Source organism: Nannobrachium achirus, assembly GCF_963921795.1.
Source record: "Nannobrachium achirus genome assembly, chromosome: 7".
NCBI lineage: Eukaryota > Metazoa > Chordata > Actinopteri > Myctophiformes > Myctophidae > Nannobrachium > Nannobrachium achirus.
In genome coordinates this window covers 38,935,390-38,953,747 of record NC_137816.1, presented here as the reverse complement: position 1 = coordinate 38,953,747, position 18,358 = coordinate 38,935,390, and the positions used below count along the sequence as shown (strand labels likewise).

At 41.1% G+C, this 18,358-nt stretch overlaps 1 protein-coding gene across 12 annotated transcripts in view; it reads left to right on the top strand.

Annotated features, from left to right (window-relative positions):
- Positions 1-18,358, top strand: part of tjp1a (tight junction protein 1a) — an 80,197-nt gene that overhangs the window by 34,512 nt on the left and 27,327 nt on the right. For 6 of the 12 annotated variants that reach the window (XM_080730824.1, XM_080730823.1, XM_080730831.1 and 3 more), the window contains exons 3-11: positions 1,253-1,377; positions 2,757-2,859; positions 3,536-3,863; positions 4,088-4,191; positions 7,244-7,412; positions 8,238-8,379; positions 15,748-15,887; positions 16,444-16,549; positions 17,292-17,442. In XM_080730824.1, the coding sequence (XP_080586950.1) occupies positions 1,253-1,377; positions 2,757-2,859; positions 3,536-3,863; positions 4,088-4,191; positions 7,244-7,412; positions 8,238-8,379; positions 15,748-15,887; positions 16,444-16,549; positions 17,292-17,442 (1,368 nt within the window). Of the gene's footprint in view, positions 1-1,252; positions 1,378-2,756; positions 2,860-3,535; positions 3,864-4,084; positions 4,192-7,243; positions 7,413-8,237; positions 8,380-15,747; positions 15,888-16,443; positions 16,550-17,291; positions 17,443-18,358 lie in introns of all 12 variants that reach the window. The other 6 variants (XM_080730822.1, XM_080730828.1, XM_080730825.1 and 3 more) reach the window with 1 other exon arrangement.

Here is an 18,358-nt window from a genome sequence, read left to right as displayed (position 1 = left end):
TTGGGGGGGAAAAAAGAGAATAATAATACCGGTATAATATTCTTTTCCTATCTCATATTTGCCCCACTTTGACAACCGTTTGCTGCAAACTGTAGTAGGTTGATGTTGTGATGGTATGGGATTGCATTGCAGAGAGCACCTGTCTAGACTTACCAGCTTACTGTAATCTAATTAGTGTGTATTTTACTTGAAGCTGTGGAATTGGTACAGTCCGAGTGGTTGTTGTGGTTGTAAGATTCAGCCACTTAGTTGCATCACATGGGTTTCTCCTCTGCTGTCTGCACCATATCACTGTGGCCCTCCAAACCACAGCCAAGGGCGTCACAAGGGGGGGAGAAGTGGAATTGAGTTACTAGGGCCCAAAGTGGAGGGGCCTTAATTGTATACTTTAGTTATTGTAAAATAGCAGATATACAAGCTCACAGTGCTGCACTGAGTGCCACGCTGCAAGCTTGTAGATCTGCTATTGTTTTAAGGTCGTGAAAATGTGTGCAAATCTTTGAATATAGGTATTTTTTAAGCATTTATAACTCAAATTTTGCTTCTGGGGGGGGGGGTCCCTTGAGCTAAATATTTTGAGATGGGGATCCGTGGCCAAATACATATAATTTTGGGGTCCTTGACATGAAAAATATTGAGCACCACTGACATAGAAACAGGTTTTTCAAAAAACCTTAGAAGGATCAGAAATATTCAAAGACTTTTCACGATTTAAAAGAAATAGCAGATCTACAAGATCATTCTATGAAGAACATTCATGGGGGGCCCGCAGTGAATCCTTGTACCCAGGGCCCAGAATTTGGTGCGACACCCCTGACCACAGCGGAAACATTCTAGCAGTTACTGAGAACTAATCACAAGGATGTGGCTCTGGCTCTGCTATTGGTGCCATATGTGTACTGTCAATAGTGAATCTCCAATTGGCTTTCCACAATAGTTTCATTGTGCACTCGTAATTGCTCTGCAGTAAGGATGTGGTGTTTTTATTGAGATAAGAAACGAATGCATGCCAACTTAAAATGTCAACGCTTTGATGCACTTAAGTCAATTTGTCAGTAATAAGTTGGTGTGTGTGTGTGTGTGTGTGTGTGTGTGTGTGTGTGTGTGTGTGTGTGTGTGTGTGTGTGTGTGTGTGTGTGTGTGTGTGTGTGTGTGTGTGTGTGTGTGTGTGTGTGTGTGTGTGTGTGTGTGTGTGTGTGTGTGTGTGTGTGTGTGTGTGTGTGTGTGTGTGTGTGTGTGTGTGTGCGTTCAGGCCCCCGGGTTTGGCTTTGGCATTGCCATCTCAGGTGGCCGGGACAACCCTCACTTCCAGAGCGGAGAGACATCCATAGTGATCTCTGACGTGTTGAAAGGAGGACCAGCGGAGGGTTTGTTACAGTAAGTAACCAGTACTGAGAGTAAAGCCTTATGTTTAGGGCTGTCACAATTATTACATAATCGTCTAACCGCAGTTATTTGACATAATCTTGATTATTTTCCATAATCGTCATAATCGTTTCCATGTTGAAAAATGTTCATATATTTTTTTAAGAAAAAAAATAATAATATAAAAAATAGTGGGAATAGAAGATCTAGATGTAGATCGTCTATTTCCACTATTTCCACTATCTTTTTAAGTATAAAGTTGTCAAATACGTCGACAAAAACATAATTAAATCGCTAATCACAATTATTTGAGTGACAATTAATCGTCATGTAAAATGTCATAATCGTGACAGCCCTAATCATGTTCATATGTACTTGGACTGGAGGAAAGGTAAGTAAAGCTACCAGAGGGTCCATTTGAGCACCCCTCCTCCATGGTACATGAAATATCAGTTGCTTCACAGTTTTCTTTGTTTTTGTTGTTTTTATCTCACAATGGGCATTGCTATGCATAAAGAACATATCGTGTCCTGTTAATCACTGTAGTTTTCAACCTACCTTGGTTTCACAATGATTGACAACAACTTATTTTAACAGAATATTGTGAGGATTGTGACAATGTTAAACTTGAAATATTTCCAAACAATAAAATGTTGTGCAGCCCTACTGCATAGCACTGTGTTTAGCCTGACAATGACTTACCCCAATGGTTCTCAACCTGTGGGTCTGGACCCCCAGCGGGTCCCCAAATTATGTTGGGGTGTCCCCAGATAATAATAATAATAATAATAAAACTTTATTTGTATAGCACCTTTCATGACATGAAATGCAGCTCAAAGTGCTTTACATAGCATAAAATGAAGCACAAGTGCTTAACAGAGAAAAGTAAAAAAAAAAAAAAAAATACATAATAAAAATAAATAATTAAAATGATTACAATAAAGCAGAAAAATAAAAACATAAAACATTGAAGAACAATTTCAGAGCAGTGCGGACGTCAGATGATTAACTTAATGTGAAACATTGTTTTCTCACTCAACAGTAAACAACTCAACATAACGTTTAAGTGTATAGAGGGTATGTGCACATTTTTAAAGTGTCAATTTAAGGAATTTGTAATACCTCTAAAATGACAAATTAAACATTGATCAAATTGTCAAATATTTGAGGCAGAAATTGTGAAAATAGCCAATCTACATGCTCACAACGCCTATTTTCACAATAGAACCGTGTTATACAAAATCTAATGCCTCAACTATTAGTGCTCGTCAGGGTGGGGGGTCCCCAGGTAAAATATGATTATTTTGGGGGTCGCGGCCTGAAAAGGTGGAGAACCACTGACTTACCCTACTGGTGATAACTGACCCATTTTATTTCCCTTTTTGTTCCAGAGAGAATGACAGAGTGGTTATGGTCAATGCTGTCTCTATGGACAACGTAGAGCATGCATACGCTGTGCAACAGCTCCGCAAGAGTGGCAAGAATGCAAAGATAGTAAGTTCCTTATGTACAGTATATGTAACACAGTAAAATCCTCACTGTTAATTTAAATCATTTGTATAGTCTTGTATGTACAGTATATGTAACACAGTAAAATCCTCCGTGTTCATTTAAATCATTTGTACAGTCTCACAGTTACAAATGGCTTAATGAACACCGATGAGCAATGAGGGGCTAATATTTATATAAAATATTTGTGATTGTTTTATGATATATATATACATATATACCGGTATATATATATATATATATATATATATATATATATATATTATAAGATGTATGTTATCTGGTCTTATTTATCTTAAGTTTTTAATATCAATATATATATATATATATATATATATATTTTTTTTTTTTTTGATTGGTTTATAAGATATATTTATATCTATAGATTTAGAGACCACAAATCACGTCAATTGGAAGATGTATGTTATCTGGTCTTATTTATCTTAAGTTTTTAATATCAATATATATATATATATATTTTTTTTTGATTGGTTTATAAGATATATTTATATCTATAGATTTAGAGACCACCAATCACATCAATTGGAATCTGTCGATCGATTGAATCATCCCTGATAAACCTTCATAGTGTAGTTTAGTTCCAAAGACATTGCTTTGTGTCTTAACCACTCAGACCTCCGTCCCTCTCCCCCACCTCTAGACCATCCGTAGGAAACGGAAGGTGCAGATCCCTGTGTCTCGGCCTGGCGACAGGGAAACCATGTCTGAGCACGAAGAAGAGGACGACAGTGAGGAAGAGGACGGCGGCTACGACCGGCATGGCGGCACCGTGGCGTACGGCGGGGCGAGCGGCAGCAGCGCGGGCCCCGGCAGGCGCCACGAGCGCAGCAACAGCGGCAGCAGCAGGCGGGATAACAGTGCCTCGCGGGAGAGGAGCATCTCTCCACGCTCTGACCGACGCTCACAAGCCTCGTCCGCCCCGCCCAGACCTGCCAAGGTCACCCTCGTCAAGTCCCGGAAGAATGAAGGTGCCACTTACTTTCTGCCTCGAAGTGAAATGCCAATTTAACTGGAATTGTAACATAATGGCTGTGATGTAATTGCACCTCGTACAAGTGTACCATTTGGTCCCCTCTCAAGGAATACATCCTCGGCATGTCTTTATTGTAGTGATCAAAAGACATCTCTGGTGTGGTTTGCGTGTTTTCTTACTGTATAATCTCTTACATTTCTTAATTCTCTCTGAAAGCAGAATATGGGCTGCGGTTGGCCAGCCACATCTTTGTGAAGGACATCTCTCCTGAGAGCCTGGCTGCTAGAGATGGAAACATCCAGGAGGGAGATGTAGTACTAAAGGTAAGAGACACTCACCTCACCTGTCTGTTTGTCTGTCTGTCTGTTAGGTGGTGATGGGTGGATGAGGGACGATGGAAGACAGATAAGTGAGATGAAGAAATGAAGGGCCCAGACAGAAGGGTGGGGAGGGAATGGGACTGGAAGAATGAGTGAAAGAAAAGTGAGACGTTGTGGGAGGGGTCCTTTTTGATCAACTTTCATCTGTCTGCTGTGTTAATCTGTGTGCTGCTGGGAGCAGCCTGCGGAGTGAGGTCACAGTTCATTAGCATGCCTGCTCACCAGAAGGAATACCACACATTCCAGTATGCCTTTGTTCCTGACCACTCACTGCACAACTTAAGGATATGCATGGAAAACACTTTACATTGTGTCAAGTTCATAGTGAGTCGTTGCAAACTTTTACATTTAAAATGTAGAAACTTGTTTTTTTCTCGCTCAATGTCTTTGACAGCAGTAAAAGCACTGGAACAAGTGCATGATCAGAGATGGGAAGTAACGAAGTACAAATACTTCGTTACTGTAACGAAGTACATTTTTCAGTACTTTGTACTTTACTGAGTAATTATTTTTCTGAGTACTTTTTACTTTTATCTGTTACATTTTAACACAAGTATCTGTACTTTTACTTCGCTACATTTTCAAAACAGGCTCGCTACTTTGGTTTTATACCGGTATGTTAATGTTGCGCCGATGCGTGGCAGATCAAACAAAATGATTAGAGTGCTTGATCATCATGCATACAGGCTGCGATGACGCTCTGCTGCTGGCCAGAGTGAGAGATTCACACTGTGTCAAGTAGGCAAGGGAGGGCAAGCACCATAACCGGTCTATTTACTTCCTGTAAGTAGACTAACAAATAAAACTAATCATACTAGTCCTTACCCGTTCAAAGATATGAGCTCTGAAATGATGTGCAGTGTGTGGGTTATGGGATGTGCACTGTGCACACAGTATATGAGGGATGGAAAGTAACTTTATCTGGTGCTTGCATGATAATATGTAGGAGCATCAATGTAAGAAATACCCGTTTCGTTTAATGGCTACAGAGATACTGTGTACCGATCTGCATGATTTTGGACAAAATCTGTAACAGGGCCAGACAACCGCTGCCCCCCCCCCCCCCCACCCCCCCCCCACACACACACACACACACACACACTGGTTAAACATGTTGCCTCATGCTAGATGCAGAATAGATATGCCTCAAGCTAGATGCAGAATAGATATAGATACACCATAAAAATGCTAATATACAGCATATGATTTGTGAAAGTGACAAACGGGCTTCACATTTATGTTAGGTGTGTTCATATGCTAATGGTGATGCGATTTCAGATCAATTGCTCCAGCCACTGAGGAGAAACGCCTCAAGCTAGATGCAGAATAGATATAGATACACCATAAAAATGCTAATATACAGCATACGATTTGTGAAAGTGACAAACGGGCTTCACAGTTATGTCAGGTGTGTTCATATGCTTATGGTGATGCGATTTCAGATCAATTGCTCCAGCCACCGAGGAGAAACGCTGTGACAGACAGACACTCAGACACTCACTCAGACATTCGCAAAATTATAGTATAGATAGGCTACATAATAGCCTCATACCTTGTGCTCTTATTTTGAAATCCGCGGTTTTCAGAGTCTGGTTTAATTCTACCATCATGACAATGCTGTGTAAACCATTCATCTCGTCGTGGCTTTCAAACATGTCAACACGATTCACGTGGATTCTATAACTCTGGATTATGAACACACGACTTTGGCCATAATGCACACGCGTTGGAAATGCGTTCTTTTTGAAGCTCCGAAGTTTAGGTGAGTCAGTGGCAGTGCTTTTTAACTCATGCTGGATAAAGTGTAGCCTTGAAACGGGCAAGCTAGATAAAGTAGTGCTTCTGTCAAGTTGTGTGGAAAAAATGGTCTGCAGTCTGCACAACTGTAGCTTCGGTCATCTTTGCCTCGCAAAAGCCTTTAGCGTGTGTGTGTGTGTGTGCGTGTGTGTGTGTGTGTGTGTGTGTGTGCGCGGCACGCGCGCGCGTGCCCTCATGCGCTTGCATGCATGCGTGTGTTTGAATTGATTGATTGAATACTTGATTAGCAGTTCGCATAGCAAAAGCACGACTACAGTATGGCTTATTTACATTGGGGTCCAGTGACAGACATGCAAAACATCTTACAGTAACAGTCAGAAATCTGTCTGTCTGTGGATGTGAGATGTATTATAATTATAATTGAACAATGAAAACGACATTCTTATTAGGAAACCTTATCTGTATTTTAACACCAGTCATAATGGTGTAGGACTACTTGGTGGTCAATTGACACTTAAAAAAAGGGTTACAAAATTGTGGGTTGTACATTTATTTTTTATAATAATAATGATTGTACTATATTATCTGACTATAACTGGTACTCAGTCTAAAAAAACACTGCTGCATTTAGATTTCAAATCATAGACGTGTTTGGTGGGGATCTTTTAATTTTAATATCCTTCAAATTCTAGAAATATACGGTAAAAATACTTTTACTTTTACTTTAAAAGTACTTTTCAAAGCACATACTTTTTTACTTTTTACTTGAGTAATTATTTGGAATGAGTACTTTTACTTTTACCAAAGTCGTTTTTTTCACAAGTACTTTTACTTTTACTTAAGTACAGAATGTGAGTACTTTTCCCATCTCTGTGCATGATTGCGTGCCGTCAGGGAACTCTCAGGGAACTGGGAGTTCCCAGGTTCGATCCCAGACTCCTCCTGGTTCGTGCTGCAGTGTCCTTGAGCAAGACACTGAATCTGTAATTGCTCCCTGAGCTCCCCCTAGGTGGTTACCCGCGGCTCCTAAATACGATGGGTCCAAATGCAGAGAACAATTTTCCCTACGGGGATCATTATGCTTTACCCATCATTATACTCTCCCCCTCCCTCCCTCCCTGGATTGGATGCAGGCCTAAAGGAGAACTTGGCCCTTTGTGATTCTTTGATGTTGTTCTAATGTCCAGAGTTACTGTATGAAGATGATGATGTCCATTTGCTCCCTGTCCTCCACCAGATCAATGGCACTGTCACTGAGAACCTGTCACTGATAGATGCCAAGAAGCTGATTGAGAGGTCAAAAGGCAAGCTAAAAATGGTGGTGCAGAGAGACGAGCGAGCCACGCTGCTTAACATTCCTGATATGGATGACAGCATCCCATCCGCCAACAACTCTGACAGAGATGGTGAGGCATCATCACACAGCAAAGTTTTACTTGAGTACTATACTTACATTTGGAGTACCTATACCTTTTTTATTTTTTTACAGTAATATTTTTATTCAATATTTCAATATTGTTTTACATTTTTACATTTTATGACAGACCAAACAAACAGCAGCTCGGCTCAGACATGTTACAAAATAAAGGACACAGATACAAAATAATAGGAAATAAAACATTATATACACACATTGTAGGAGTATCTTTACTTTGACTCAGTTACTTTGAGTTTGTCTACCACGGCACAGCAGTGCGTCCTTTCAGATTTTGTTCTACAATGTTTCTTAAAGCCTGATTTATTTATGCTTAGTTGTGTGCCAGTGTTGCATGCCGGAAATAGCCAACTTACAAGCTCACAAACGCGTTGTGAGGTTGTAGACTGGTTATTTTTGGTGCGTGACGCTGGACAACTTAAGTATATATCAGGCTTAAGATCATTCCCAGCTGGAAACAGCTGGAGGCTGAGAGTGTTCACATGAGCCACAATCCTGTTTCAAAGGCATTTGGGGAAAGTAAGGGAGATCCTGAATCATCAACTTTCTCCTTACTTTTAGCATTCCAATTTTGTCCAAAGGGATCCCCATACAAGATTTTTTTTGTTAAACTGTTTGTCACATTTGATCAATATTATTTAGTTTTGAGCTTGTAGATCAGCTATTTTCGGTATATACAGTAGGATTACATTGGTTACACAAATTCTTGCTTTGGAGCCACTGGAAAGGACTCCTGGAGGTCCCCGGACCCCACTTTGAGAACCACTCTCCTAACCTAGTCTCCTTCAATTTTCAGATATTTCAGAGATACATTCACTGACATCAGACCATTCCAATCAATCGCACGGTCGAGTCCTGGGCAGTCGATCACGCTCGCCTGACCGGCCCGAAACGGCTGAGCACGTCCGACACTCGCCTCGCCAGATGAGCAACGGCAGGTAAGTGAACTCCCAATGCGCGCGCACGCATACATTCAACAGGGAGTCCTTGGTGCTATTTGTCTGCCTTATCATGAACACCAATGATCTCCAAGCTAGCAGTCATCACGGTCATACATCCACCATGACACCTCTCCAGCTTAGTCAACAAACTAGGGCTGGGGAATGAACTGAAAATATATATAGAAACCGATATTTACAACCAATAACAGACTTATAAACAGGAACATTTTTAAATAAATATATATTTTTTTTATGTATTTATTTATTTTTCTCTATGTACATTTGTTATAATCCTCATTCATTCATTCATTTTGATTTGAAGTGATATCATACAGTCCTCCTGCAAACCCACATATGATTAGAGTTGTTGTCCTCCCTCTCCTTTTAATGTATAAACATGGGGTCTTCAATGTTTTCCCCACCACATATTGTATAACATATTGTGTTTAATGTAAAAGAAAGAAGATTTACCATCACAAAGGAGTCCCAGGCCCCCTGTTGAAGACTTGTGGTATAAATCAATAGATTAAAGCACATCAAGAATAAATGGTCATGGTCCCTCCGGTGCTATATAGCTCCATGTGCCCCCATAATGCCTTACTTTTGGGGTCAACGGTCATTCAGTGCCAGAGGAGAGCTTATTGATCCAGCTCAGGGTAAAGATGTTCTTTTTGATGGGCTGCTAGATCCTTTGCTCTTTACCCGTCTGTACGTACGCAGGTCTTAAAAGGCCCATAGATGCTCGGAGGCTACCTGTCCACCAGAAACCCTGCTCTGGCTCTGTTTCCCATCATTATCTTTAATTAAAGGGTGACACTGTGGCCTGTTTCCAGTGGTATTGAGAGCTCAGCATTTTCTCAGCACAAAAGGTCATGTTTCCCGTTGTTCAATTTCTTTTTATTTATTTAATGATACATGCGTCTGTGACACAACATCTAAAAAACCTGATATGAACACACAGGCTAAATTATGAGCACCACAAAGGAGCGCCTATCATCCTAATAGTAAAAAATGAATGAATGCAATAACATTTTTGATAGATAAAAAATACATTTCCTTTATTATACTGCCACATACTCATTGTCTCTCTTTTCTTCTTCTTTTTCTTTTTTAACTCCCAAGTTGGAAACTACAGTAAGTGTGCGAGGAGCAGCTGCAAGAGTTTGTGTATTTCGTAGTTTAGAGGCTGTGTACATAGCTCCCTTTAGTTGGTAATAACATCGTTCCCTGACCTAAGAATAGTTTAGAGATTGGCATGTAGCTAGATATGGTGCCTTCCCAGATGGCAGCCTTACTGAGGTGATTGGAAGGGGCTTGTAGTCGATCAGTATTGGGAAGTGAGACAGGAGTGTCAGTTTGATGCTGTGGGTGACTTGTGTTGTTGCCATTGGCCAGAGAGAGCCATGGCAGGCCCTGGCAGCCTTGTGATCACAATCATTAGCTCTGCTGGTTACTGCAGGGTGGGGCTGGGAACAGTGACATGGATCTATGTCTGGGCCTCATTGCCCTGCAGCTTCTGTCATGGATGTCAGTGTCAGAGTTGGAATTGACAGAGCCAAGCCTGCCGTACAACCTCAGCAGGGGTGTCACAAGGGGGGGGGGGTCTGAGTTACTAGGGCCCAAGGTGGAGGGGCCTTAATTTTATACTTTAGCTATTGAAAAATCATGAAAATGTGTGCAAATCTTTGAATATATGTATTGTTTAAGCAAACATATGTAACCCTGCTTCTGGGGGGGGTCCGTGGCCAAATACATATCATTTTGGGGTCCTTCACATGAAAAAGTTTGAGCACCACTGACATAAAAAAAAAACAACCTTAGAAGGATTTGAAATATTCAAAGACTTGCACAAATTTTCACTAAATTAGCAGATCTACAAGCTCGCAGTGCGGCACTATGTGCTTGTATAGCTTGTATATCTGCTATTTTTCAATAGTTAAAGCACAAAATAATGCATTCCCTGTCTAAATGGGTTAAATCCCTTCCCCCTATGAAAAACATTCGGCAGTGAATCCTTGTACCCAGGGCCAAGAATTTGGTGCGACACCCCTGTAGGTACTGTAACCTACAGCTGAAAAACGAGCAGATCTGCATTAACCCGGTAGAGTTTCTCATTAGTCTCCATATTCCCCTTAGAACCTGCTAGTTGCTAATTGTGCTGCTAGTTCAGTTGTCCTGCTTCCTACTTCCTAGCTGCATGTATGTAACGATGACAGATTAATGTCAATATCGCCGTTTATGGGACCTGTGTGTCAAACTGTAACCATGCTTTCTTAATGCAGGAGGAAGGCAGGTTCTCTCCTGCACAGATTTCTTCCACTGTAAGTGTTTTTGCATCTCTCTGATTTACTGGCAGCAACATGCTGGGAGTATATCCAGCAGTGTAGTTTCCATAGCATTTATGTTCCTTGACCCCCTTTTCCCGCCTTAACCAGGGGTCTTCAATGTTTTCAGGCCAAGGACCCCTTAGTTGAGAGAGAGAGATGAAGCAGGGACCCCCACAACTTTTTCATAGATTCCATATAGTTTCATTGTTTGACAGCACAATCATCATTGTCAATTTGTGTTTTCAGATATAGTACGTATTTGACATTTCTCTCTGTACTTAGTCTGCTCTTTTTCCCCCTCTACAACAAACGTCTTTGCCGAAATGTTTTGGCTAAAGTTCTCAGAATGTGGACGCTAGGATTAAACTGGTTAATATAAAAAAGGAGAAAAAGGTTTCTATCACACAAAGATTTGGCGGCCCCCCTGTAGTAACTCTGAGGACCCCCTAGGGGTCTCGGAGACCCGGACACCCTGTTGAAGACCTCTGGCCTAAACAATTAAATGTTGACGTAATTCCTTTCCCGAAATATAGTGAATTGTTTACATGTGAGGATATTAAGTGATGTCACTACAGCAGTTCCATTACAGTGTAGAATTCTAGTAGGAGTGAGTGTGGTAGATGAGTTTTAAGCAAAGTAGTTGAATTTTGTACGATTGTGTCCATAACAGTGATTGTGGCAGCGGTGGTCCCGCTCTATGATGCAAGAGGCTGTACTCATTATTATCTTCCAATTGAGGAGGGGCAGAGAGGAATGTGACACACTTCCCACAGAGCTTTGCCCTGAGCCAGATGGTTCACAGAACCTGATTGGCTGTGGGGCCTAGTGACATTCTTTTTTCCCATCCACGCGACAAGACAAGTATTCTACGTATGTCAATGAACTTGACCATCAAGGCCATGTGTCTAGCAGTGAGCATACCTACTGCATAGGCAAATCCTCTCTGTAGTCTGGTACTGCATGTTGTCTATTTCGGAATCAAACTCTCAATCTTTTATTTAATCACCATGGTCCAACTAACTGAGACATTTGTGTGAGTAATTATGATTTCTCTCTATTTTTCCCCCTTTTTCTAATCGGTGTCAATTGAGGGTAGAAATGTGCTACTATGTTTTCTTTTAACATATTTTTGTTCTTTGAGTCAATGCTTGTAAATGTCGTCACATGTTAAATCTGTGTTGGTTGTGAGGTTGAATGATAATAATTCATGTGTATGGCATAGTGCTGAGGTGATGGAATTTGACTGGAGTCAGTGTTTTCATCAGATCTCTTCTCTCTTTCCTGCTGGTAGAAGCAGAGCTATTTCTCTTCTCTCTCTCTCTCATACACACACACACACACACACGCGTACACACTCACACACACTCAGTCTCAAACGCGCTCACACCCACGCACAGTAAGAATGTCTTTAAAAGCAGGGGCTTTGAACAAAGGGGTCTGTCAACTGGTGTTTGTCATAGTGTTGTAGCCTTTTTAGCACCCTTCTGTCCAAAGCAAACCCCAACAGATTTAGACCAGACATATCTCTTTCTCTCTCTCTCTCTCTCTCTCTCTCTCTCTCTCTCTCTCTCTCTCTCTCTGTCTCTTTGTCTCTCTCTCTCTTTGTCTCTTTCTGTCTCTCTGATTAGGTTTCTGATATTATTAATCTCGCGGCTGCAGCTCTCATTATCCGTCTCCCCACAGTAGACCCTCAAGTAGACCCACTGCCACCGATAGGGCGGGCATTGTTGTCCGAAAACAGTACAGATCGACTCCATGGTTACCATCGAATTGTACCGAGGGTTGTTCAATAAATTATCCTACTCCCAAACATGGAGAGAGAAGTATTCAACAGTGAGGGCCATTTATATTGTGCAGTGTGTGTGCAGAGCGCCTTTGTGTACACATTATGTGCACACACGTGTGCATGTGTGTTACAGTATCGTGAATGTGTGCTGGCAAAATTGTGTGTCCATACTATATTGGCAGAAACCTTTTATCTCCAGGTTCCAACTTTTCGTGTTTTTTCGTTAATGCCCTAATTTGTCATACAAGAGTGTCAAGCTAAAGTGGCAGAATTTGCAGATCTACAACCTCACACAGTGTGAGATATTTGTGCTATTTTATTAGCACAAATGTGCTAACATATTGAAAGTAAAAGTGGTTATGTGTGTCTGTGGGTTTGACATACTATATATCAATTGAGTGAAAAAAAAAAACCAATTACATTAAGCTAATCATTTGGGGACCCCACAAGATCCCACTTGGGGTCCCGACCCCAAGTTTGAGAACCACTGTACTATATTATTGAACCACTGAAACGTATTAACAAGAGCCTGTGTCTAAATAACATTGGATCCATTGGAACACAGGTTATTTTTTCCATATCCTAAAAAGCAACCCATTTGGACATACAAGGTTTCCAGCCGACAGCGTTGATTTCCAGCGTTAAATATGGGTTTGTCTTTGTGAGAGAGGAGACCTTATGTGTGGTGGTGCGAGTGTAAGATGGTGGCTCAGACTGAGACTGTACCTTCACATTCTTGTGTGAAAGCTGCTGAATACAGTTCAAGTACTGTGCCACAGTCATGTGATCACACTGGAATTCAGCCATTGTCTTAAGGCAAGCAGTGAAGCGTTTTTCTTCACTGTTGTTCATACAAACACTTACACACATGCACAAATGCGCTCATGCACGCGTGTGCACGCACACACACAACACATTCAGTAAACGCTTGCTTTTGAAGCAGGTTAAACTGGAAGTTGGATTAAAAAACGATGCTAAATGAAAGGTTTCTGTTGGAGACTGGGTGTAACCTCTTTCCTTTTTCTTGTTATTTCTTTCCTCTCTTTTTTCTTTTCTTTTTCTTTTTTCTTTCTTTTTTTTCTCTTTCTTATACTTCTTTGTTATTCCGGAAAGCTTTTCTTGGATTTGTCTCGGTCTCATGGTTCGGCCGAAATTACAGTATCGGTCTCAAGGAGAAAACAAGAAAGATCTGATTTATCAAAACAATTATGGTATAAACCTCATCTGCTTCAGTGTAAGTTCATTGGTTTCTGGTCTTTGTGGTTTGCCACTGATAATATTATTGTGGAAGTAGAGGAGTGCAGGTCTGTTAAACCTCCCATGACGGATACGCTTAATATATATGCAGCTGTACGACAGTTCAAACTTAAATAGCCAATCTACAAGGTACAAGTGAGCTTGTAGATTGACTATTTCCGTCATACACCGTGGTGTGACAAAGTAAGAATCAGAAGAGTTGAGAAGGCCTGGAAGTTGTAGATGGACACAATTATCACAAGTATTACATAATCGCCTGATTGCAATTATTTGAGATAATCCAGAATTGCCATCGTTTCCATTTTGAAAGATTTTGAGACATTTTCAAACGACACATTCCATGTCCATAGGCCCTGGGTACAAGGATTCACTGCGGGCCCCCCATGAATGTTCTTCATGGGGAGGGGGTTTAACCCATTTAGACTGGGACCGCATTATTACGCATTATTTTGTGCTTTAACTATGTGCCGCGCTGTGAGCTTGTATATCTGCTATTTTTGAAAAATAAAGTCTTTGAATATTTAAAATCCGTCTAAAGGTTTAACCTATGTTTAACATCTCAATATAATTTAGTTCCGGGGTCCCCCCAGAAGCAAAATTTGAGTTGCAAATGTTTGCTTAAAAAATACATAAATCGCAAATATATTCAAAGATTTGCGCACATTTTCACAACGTTTCAAAAATAGCAGATCTACAAGCTGTGAGCTTGTATATCTGCTATTTTTCAATAGCTAAAGTATAAAATAATTAAGGCCCCTCCCTCAACCTTGGGCCCTAGTAACTCAGTCCCACTCCCCCCCCCTTGTGACGCCCCTGGGTGCGCGACACGGCATGCAACAAAGCATAAATCAGGCATAAGACATCCTCGTTTTTTTATTTTTTCACAACACATTGTTGCTTTGTTGGCCCTATATTTGAGTCCTTATCACCCATCCCATGCTGCATGCCACTTCCTCTTGACGTCTGTTTGGCCAATCTGAGTCTTCCTGGTGATGTCAGCAGAGTGGGGGGGATGTCTTGTAGTTGACAGACACAAACACACAAACTACACAAAGCACACATGCAGAAATACTGTATTGTAAAGTAAATTAATACATTTAGTCGAGTAATTAGTACACCTTTGAATAATATGATATATATGATCTGTACTGTTTTTTTTTGTTTTTGTTTTTTTTTACATTTTTTTACTGTAATTATGTTTTGATGCCAAATGTGCATTTGTACTTTTGCTCAAGTAACATTTTTAATATACAGGTATATTATATTACTTTTACATATCTGAGCACTTCGTCCACCACTGCAGTACATACTGCTGTCTTTGTTACTCCCATATAATCCGAGCTGAATCTGAGTCTTATACTCTCAGTGGGGCGACAGTAGTGGGTAGACAGGCCACCTGGGAATTGAAAGGTCACCGGTTTCCCCCCCAGCTGGCTCGGTCTGTGTGCCAAAGTGTCCATGAGCAACCCCCAATTCCCCCCTGGGCACTTTATTAAAAGGATAGTTCACCCCCAAAATTGCTTTTCTTTTTCTATGGATTACTCACCTCATGGAGACTTGAATTCATGGATATATTTTTTGTTTTGTTTTTTGTCCCATTTCTGAGCCAATAATGTGATGATGATGATAATAAAAACCCTCATGTATCCGGTAGGAGGCACCAAGAGTCTCCTCGTGACACCTTGTTAGCTTGTGAGCTGCTGTTTTCACTATTTGTACAATGATTATTCAGTTCTAAATCCGTTATTGGTTCTAAATATTAGTTTTGATACATTTTCGGTTATTTGCTCCTAATAGTTAGGATGGTTAAATGCAGACAACAAATATCATAACACACACAGTATGCACAGTATTAAAGTAAGGCGTTACATTTTCAGTGAACAGTCATCAGTAAAGTCTACCCTATTGTTATAAAGGCATTGTTCTGTGTACCATATACACATATTTACATCTCACTGAAAACCATTTATCTTACATTTATTTACTTTATTGCAGCCATAGAAGTCGTGATGACGATCGCCTGTCCAAACCAGTGGCCATGTCGTCACCAGTCAAAAGCTCAGATGATGGCATCTTGTCACAGGCCAGTGACCAGGCCAGCTCCAGAGATGACAAACAGCTGCCACCGCTGCCTGGTACAGACACTCACCATGTTCTACTCTACTAGAACTACTCTAAGTCCCAACCTTGACACTTTCTCCTCAGTATACCAGACCCACACACCAGCACACGCTATATACTACAGTATACATGCTGTATACAGTGTACTTATGTCAATCACTTGTTCTTTCGTTATGCATTCATGCACCTACAAAGGGCAATGTCTATCCATTATGTACAATATTACCATATACAATACCTGCCTGCAGCTATGTGTCCAGAGCAAATCACTGGACCACATATTTTTGTAGTCACATATTTTATACAGACAGGCTTGCCACAGGAAGTCCCAGATCCAATTTGGAGCCACGCAGTTCCTATGTGGATCTCAATCCCCCACAGGATAAGATTTTTAAATTAGGTTCTTATTTTATACCTTTCCCCCCTTTCTTCTTTTTCTAATTCCTTGTATGTGAACATACTGTACTTTGCCAATAAACGATTCTGACTGTGCATGGTCATTGTTCTTATTATTGTGTATACTACGGAGCGTGGTATTGACGTTGGGTTGCGTTTTTGTGTCCTTGGTAGAACCAAAGCCAGTATATGCCCAGCCTGGCCAGCCTGATGTAGACCTGCCAGTCAGTCCCTCTGATGCCCCTGTGCCCAGTGCTGCCCATGATGACAGCATCCTCAGGTAACGGTCCACTTACCATGTAGTATTCAGGACTTTTATCTGCTGTTATGCTGAAGCTTATGAGGATCCCAATAACTAAACTCAACAGTAGGCATTCTGTCAGGGTCTCTGTACAATATAATATAATAATAATGTATAATAGATCAGTGGTTCTCAACCTTTTCAGGCTGCGACCCCCAAAATAATCATATTTGAACTGGGGACCCCCCCAACCTACGAGCACTAAGAGTTAAGGCGTTACATTTTGTATCATGGTTCTATTGTGAAAATAGAATGCTCACAACGCCTCGCGTTGTGAAGCGTTGTGAGCATGTAGATCGTCTATTTTCACAATTTCTGCCTCTTAATATTTGACAATTTGGCCAGTGTTTCATTTGTCATTTAATTTAGTGGTATTAAAAAGTCCTTAAAAGGCTTAAATTGTCACTTTAGAAATGTGCAGATACCCTCTATATATACACTTAAACTTTATGTTGGTTTGTTTACTGTTGAGTGAGAAAACATGGCACATTAAGTTAATCATCTGGGGACCCCCCAAAATAATTCCGGGACCCCCCCCTGTGGGTCCAAACCCACAGGTTGAGAACCACTGTAATAGATCAGTGGTTTCTTGGAATCCCCTGGTGGTCCCCGGAATCCCACTTTGAGAATCACTGGTATTGATGCTTGTTGTTATATCTTGCGTTTCTGTCATTTGGTCTGTGCTTGGGTCTCAACCATCTATGCTCTCCTCCTCCCCCAGGCCGAGTATGAAGCTGGTGAAGTTTAAGAAGGGTGAGAGTGTGGGACTGCGGCTGGCAGGGGGCAATGACGTGGGCATCTTTGTGGCAGGCGTGTTGGAGGACAGTCCCGCTGCCAGGGAGGGACTGGAGGAGGGAGACCAGATTCTCAGGGTACTGATCTTTCTCTCTGCAGGACGTCTCTTCTAAAGCAGTGGTTCTCAACCTTTTCAGGTCGCGACCCCCAAAATAATTATATTTTAACTGGGGACCCCCCACCCTGACGAGCACGTGGAATTGTAGGAGTTGGCATTACATTTAACTCTTTCAATGCCACATTTTCACCACTAGAGGGCGTCCAATGGCCATAGAATCCTACATAGACAAGCGCTGGTATATGCACAAGCCCGTGCGCAGCCATGACTCGCCTGAACACTTTCCTTTGTGCATGTACAGGAACAGGATGAAGTTAGCTTGAAGTTAGCTATTGGCTACCAAGCATTTTAGAAGCCCTATTCTCGGCGATTTAGCCATGATTAAACCTTGCATTGGAGTGGATGGTAAATATCGGCGGCGCGACGCTCTCGCGGGCCGTGTAAACAGATGACGGCCGGCGGCCCGGCTCGGAAAAAATAAATAAAAATATATATATATATATATATATATATATATATTTTTTTTTTAAGCCGAACTAGTTCGGGATCGGCACCCTGATAAGGACAAATAAAGCCGAACTAGTTCGGGATTGGCACAGTAAGAGTTAATTTGACTTGATCTATTCCATTGTGAAAATAGCCGATCTACATGCTCATAACGCCTTGCGATCTGCTATTTTCACAATTTAGGTACTAAAAAGGTCTTTAAAGTTTTAAATTGTCACTTTAGAAATGTGCAGATACCCTGTATACTGTAGGTTGGTCTGTTTACTGTTGAGTGAGAAAACAGTGTTAAGAGTGAGTTAACATTTAGCTAATCATCTGGGGACCCCCCAAAATAATTTGGGGACCCCTCTGGGGGTCTCGACCCACAGGTTGAGAACCACTGTTCTAAAGTGGTATCCAATGTTTACTGTAGATTCTCAGGATTTCAC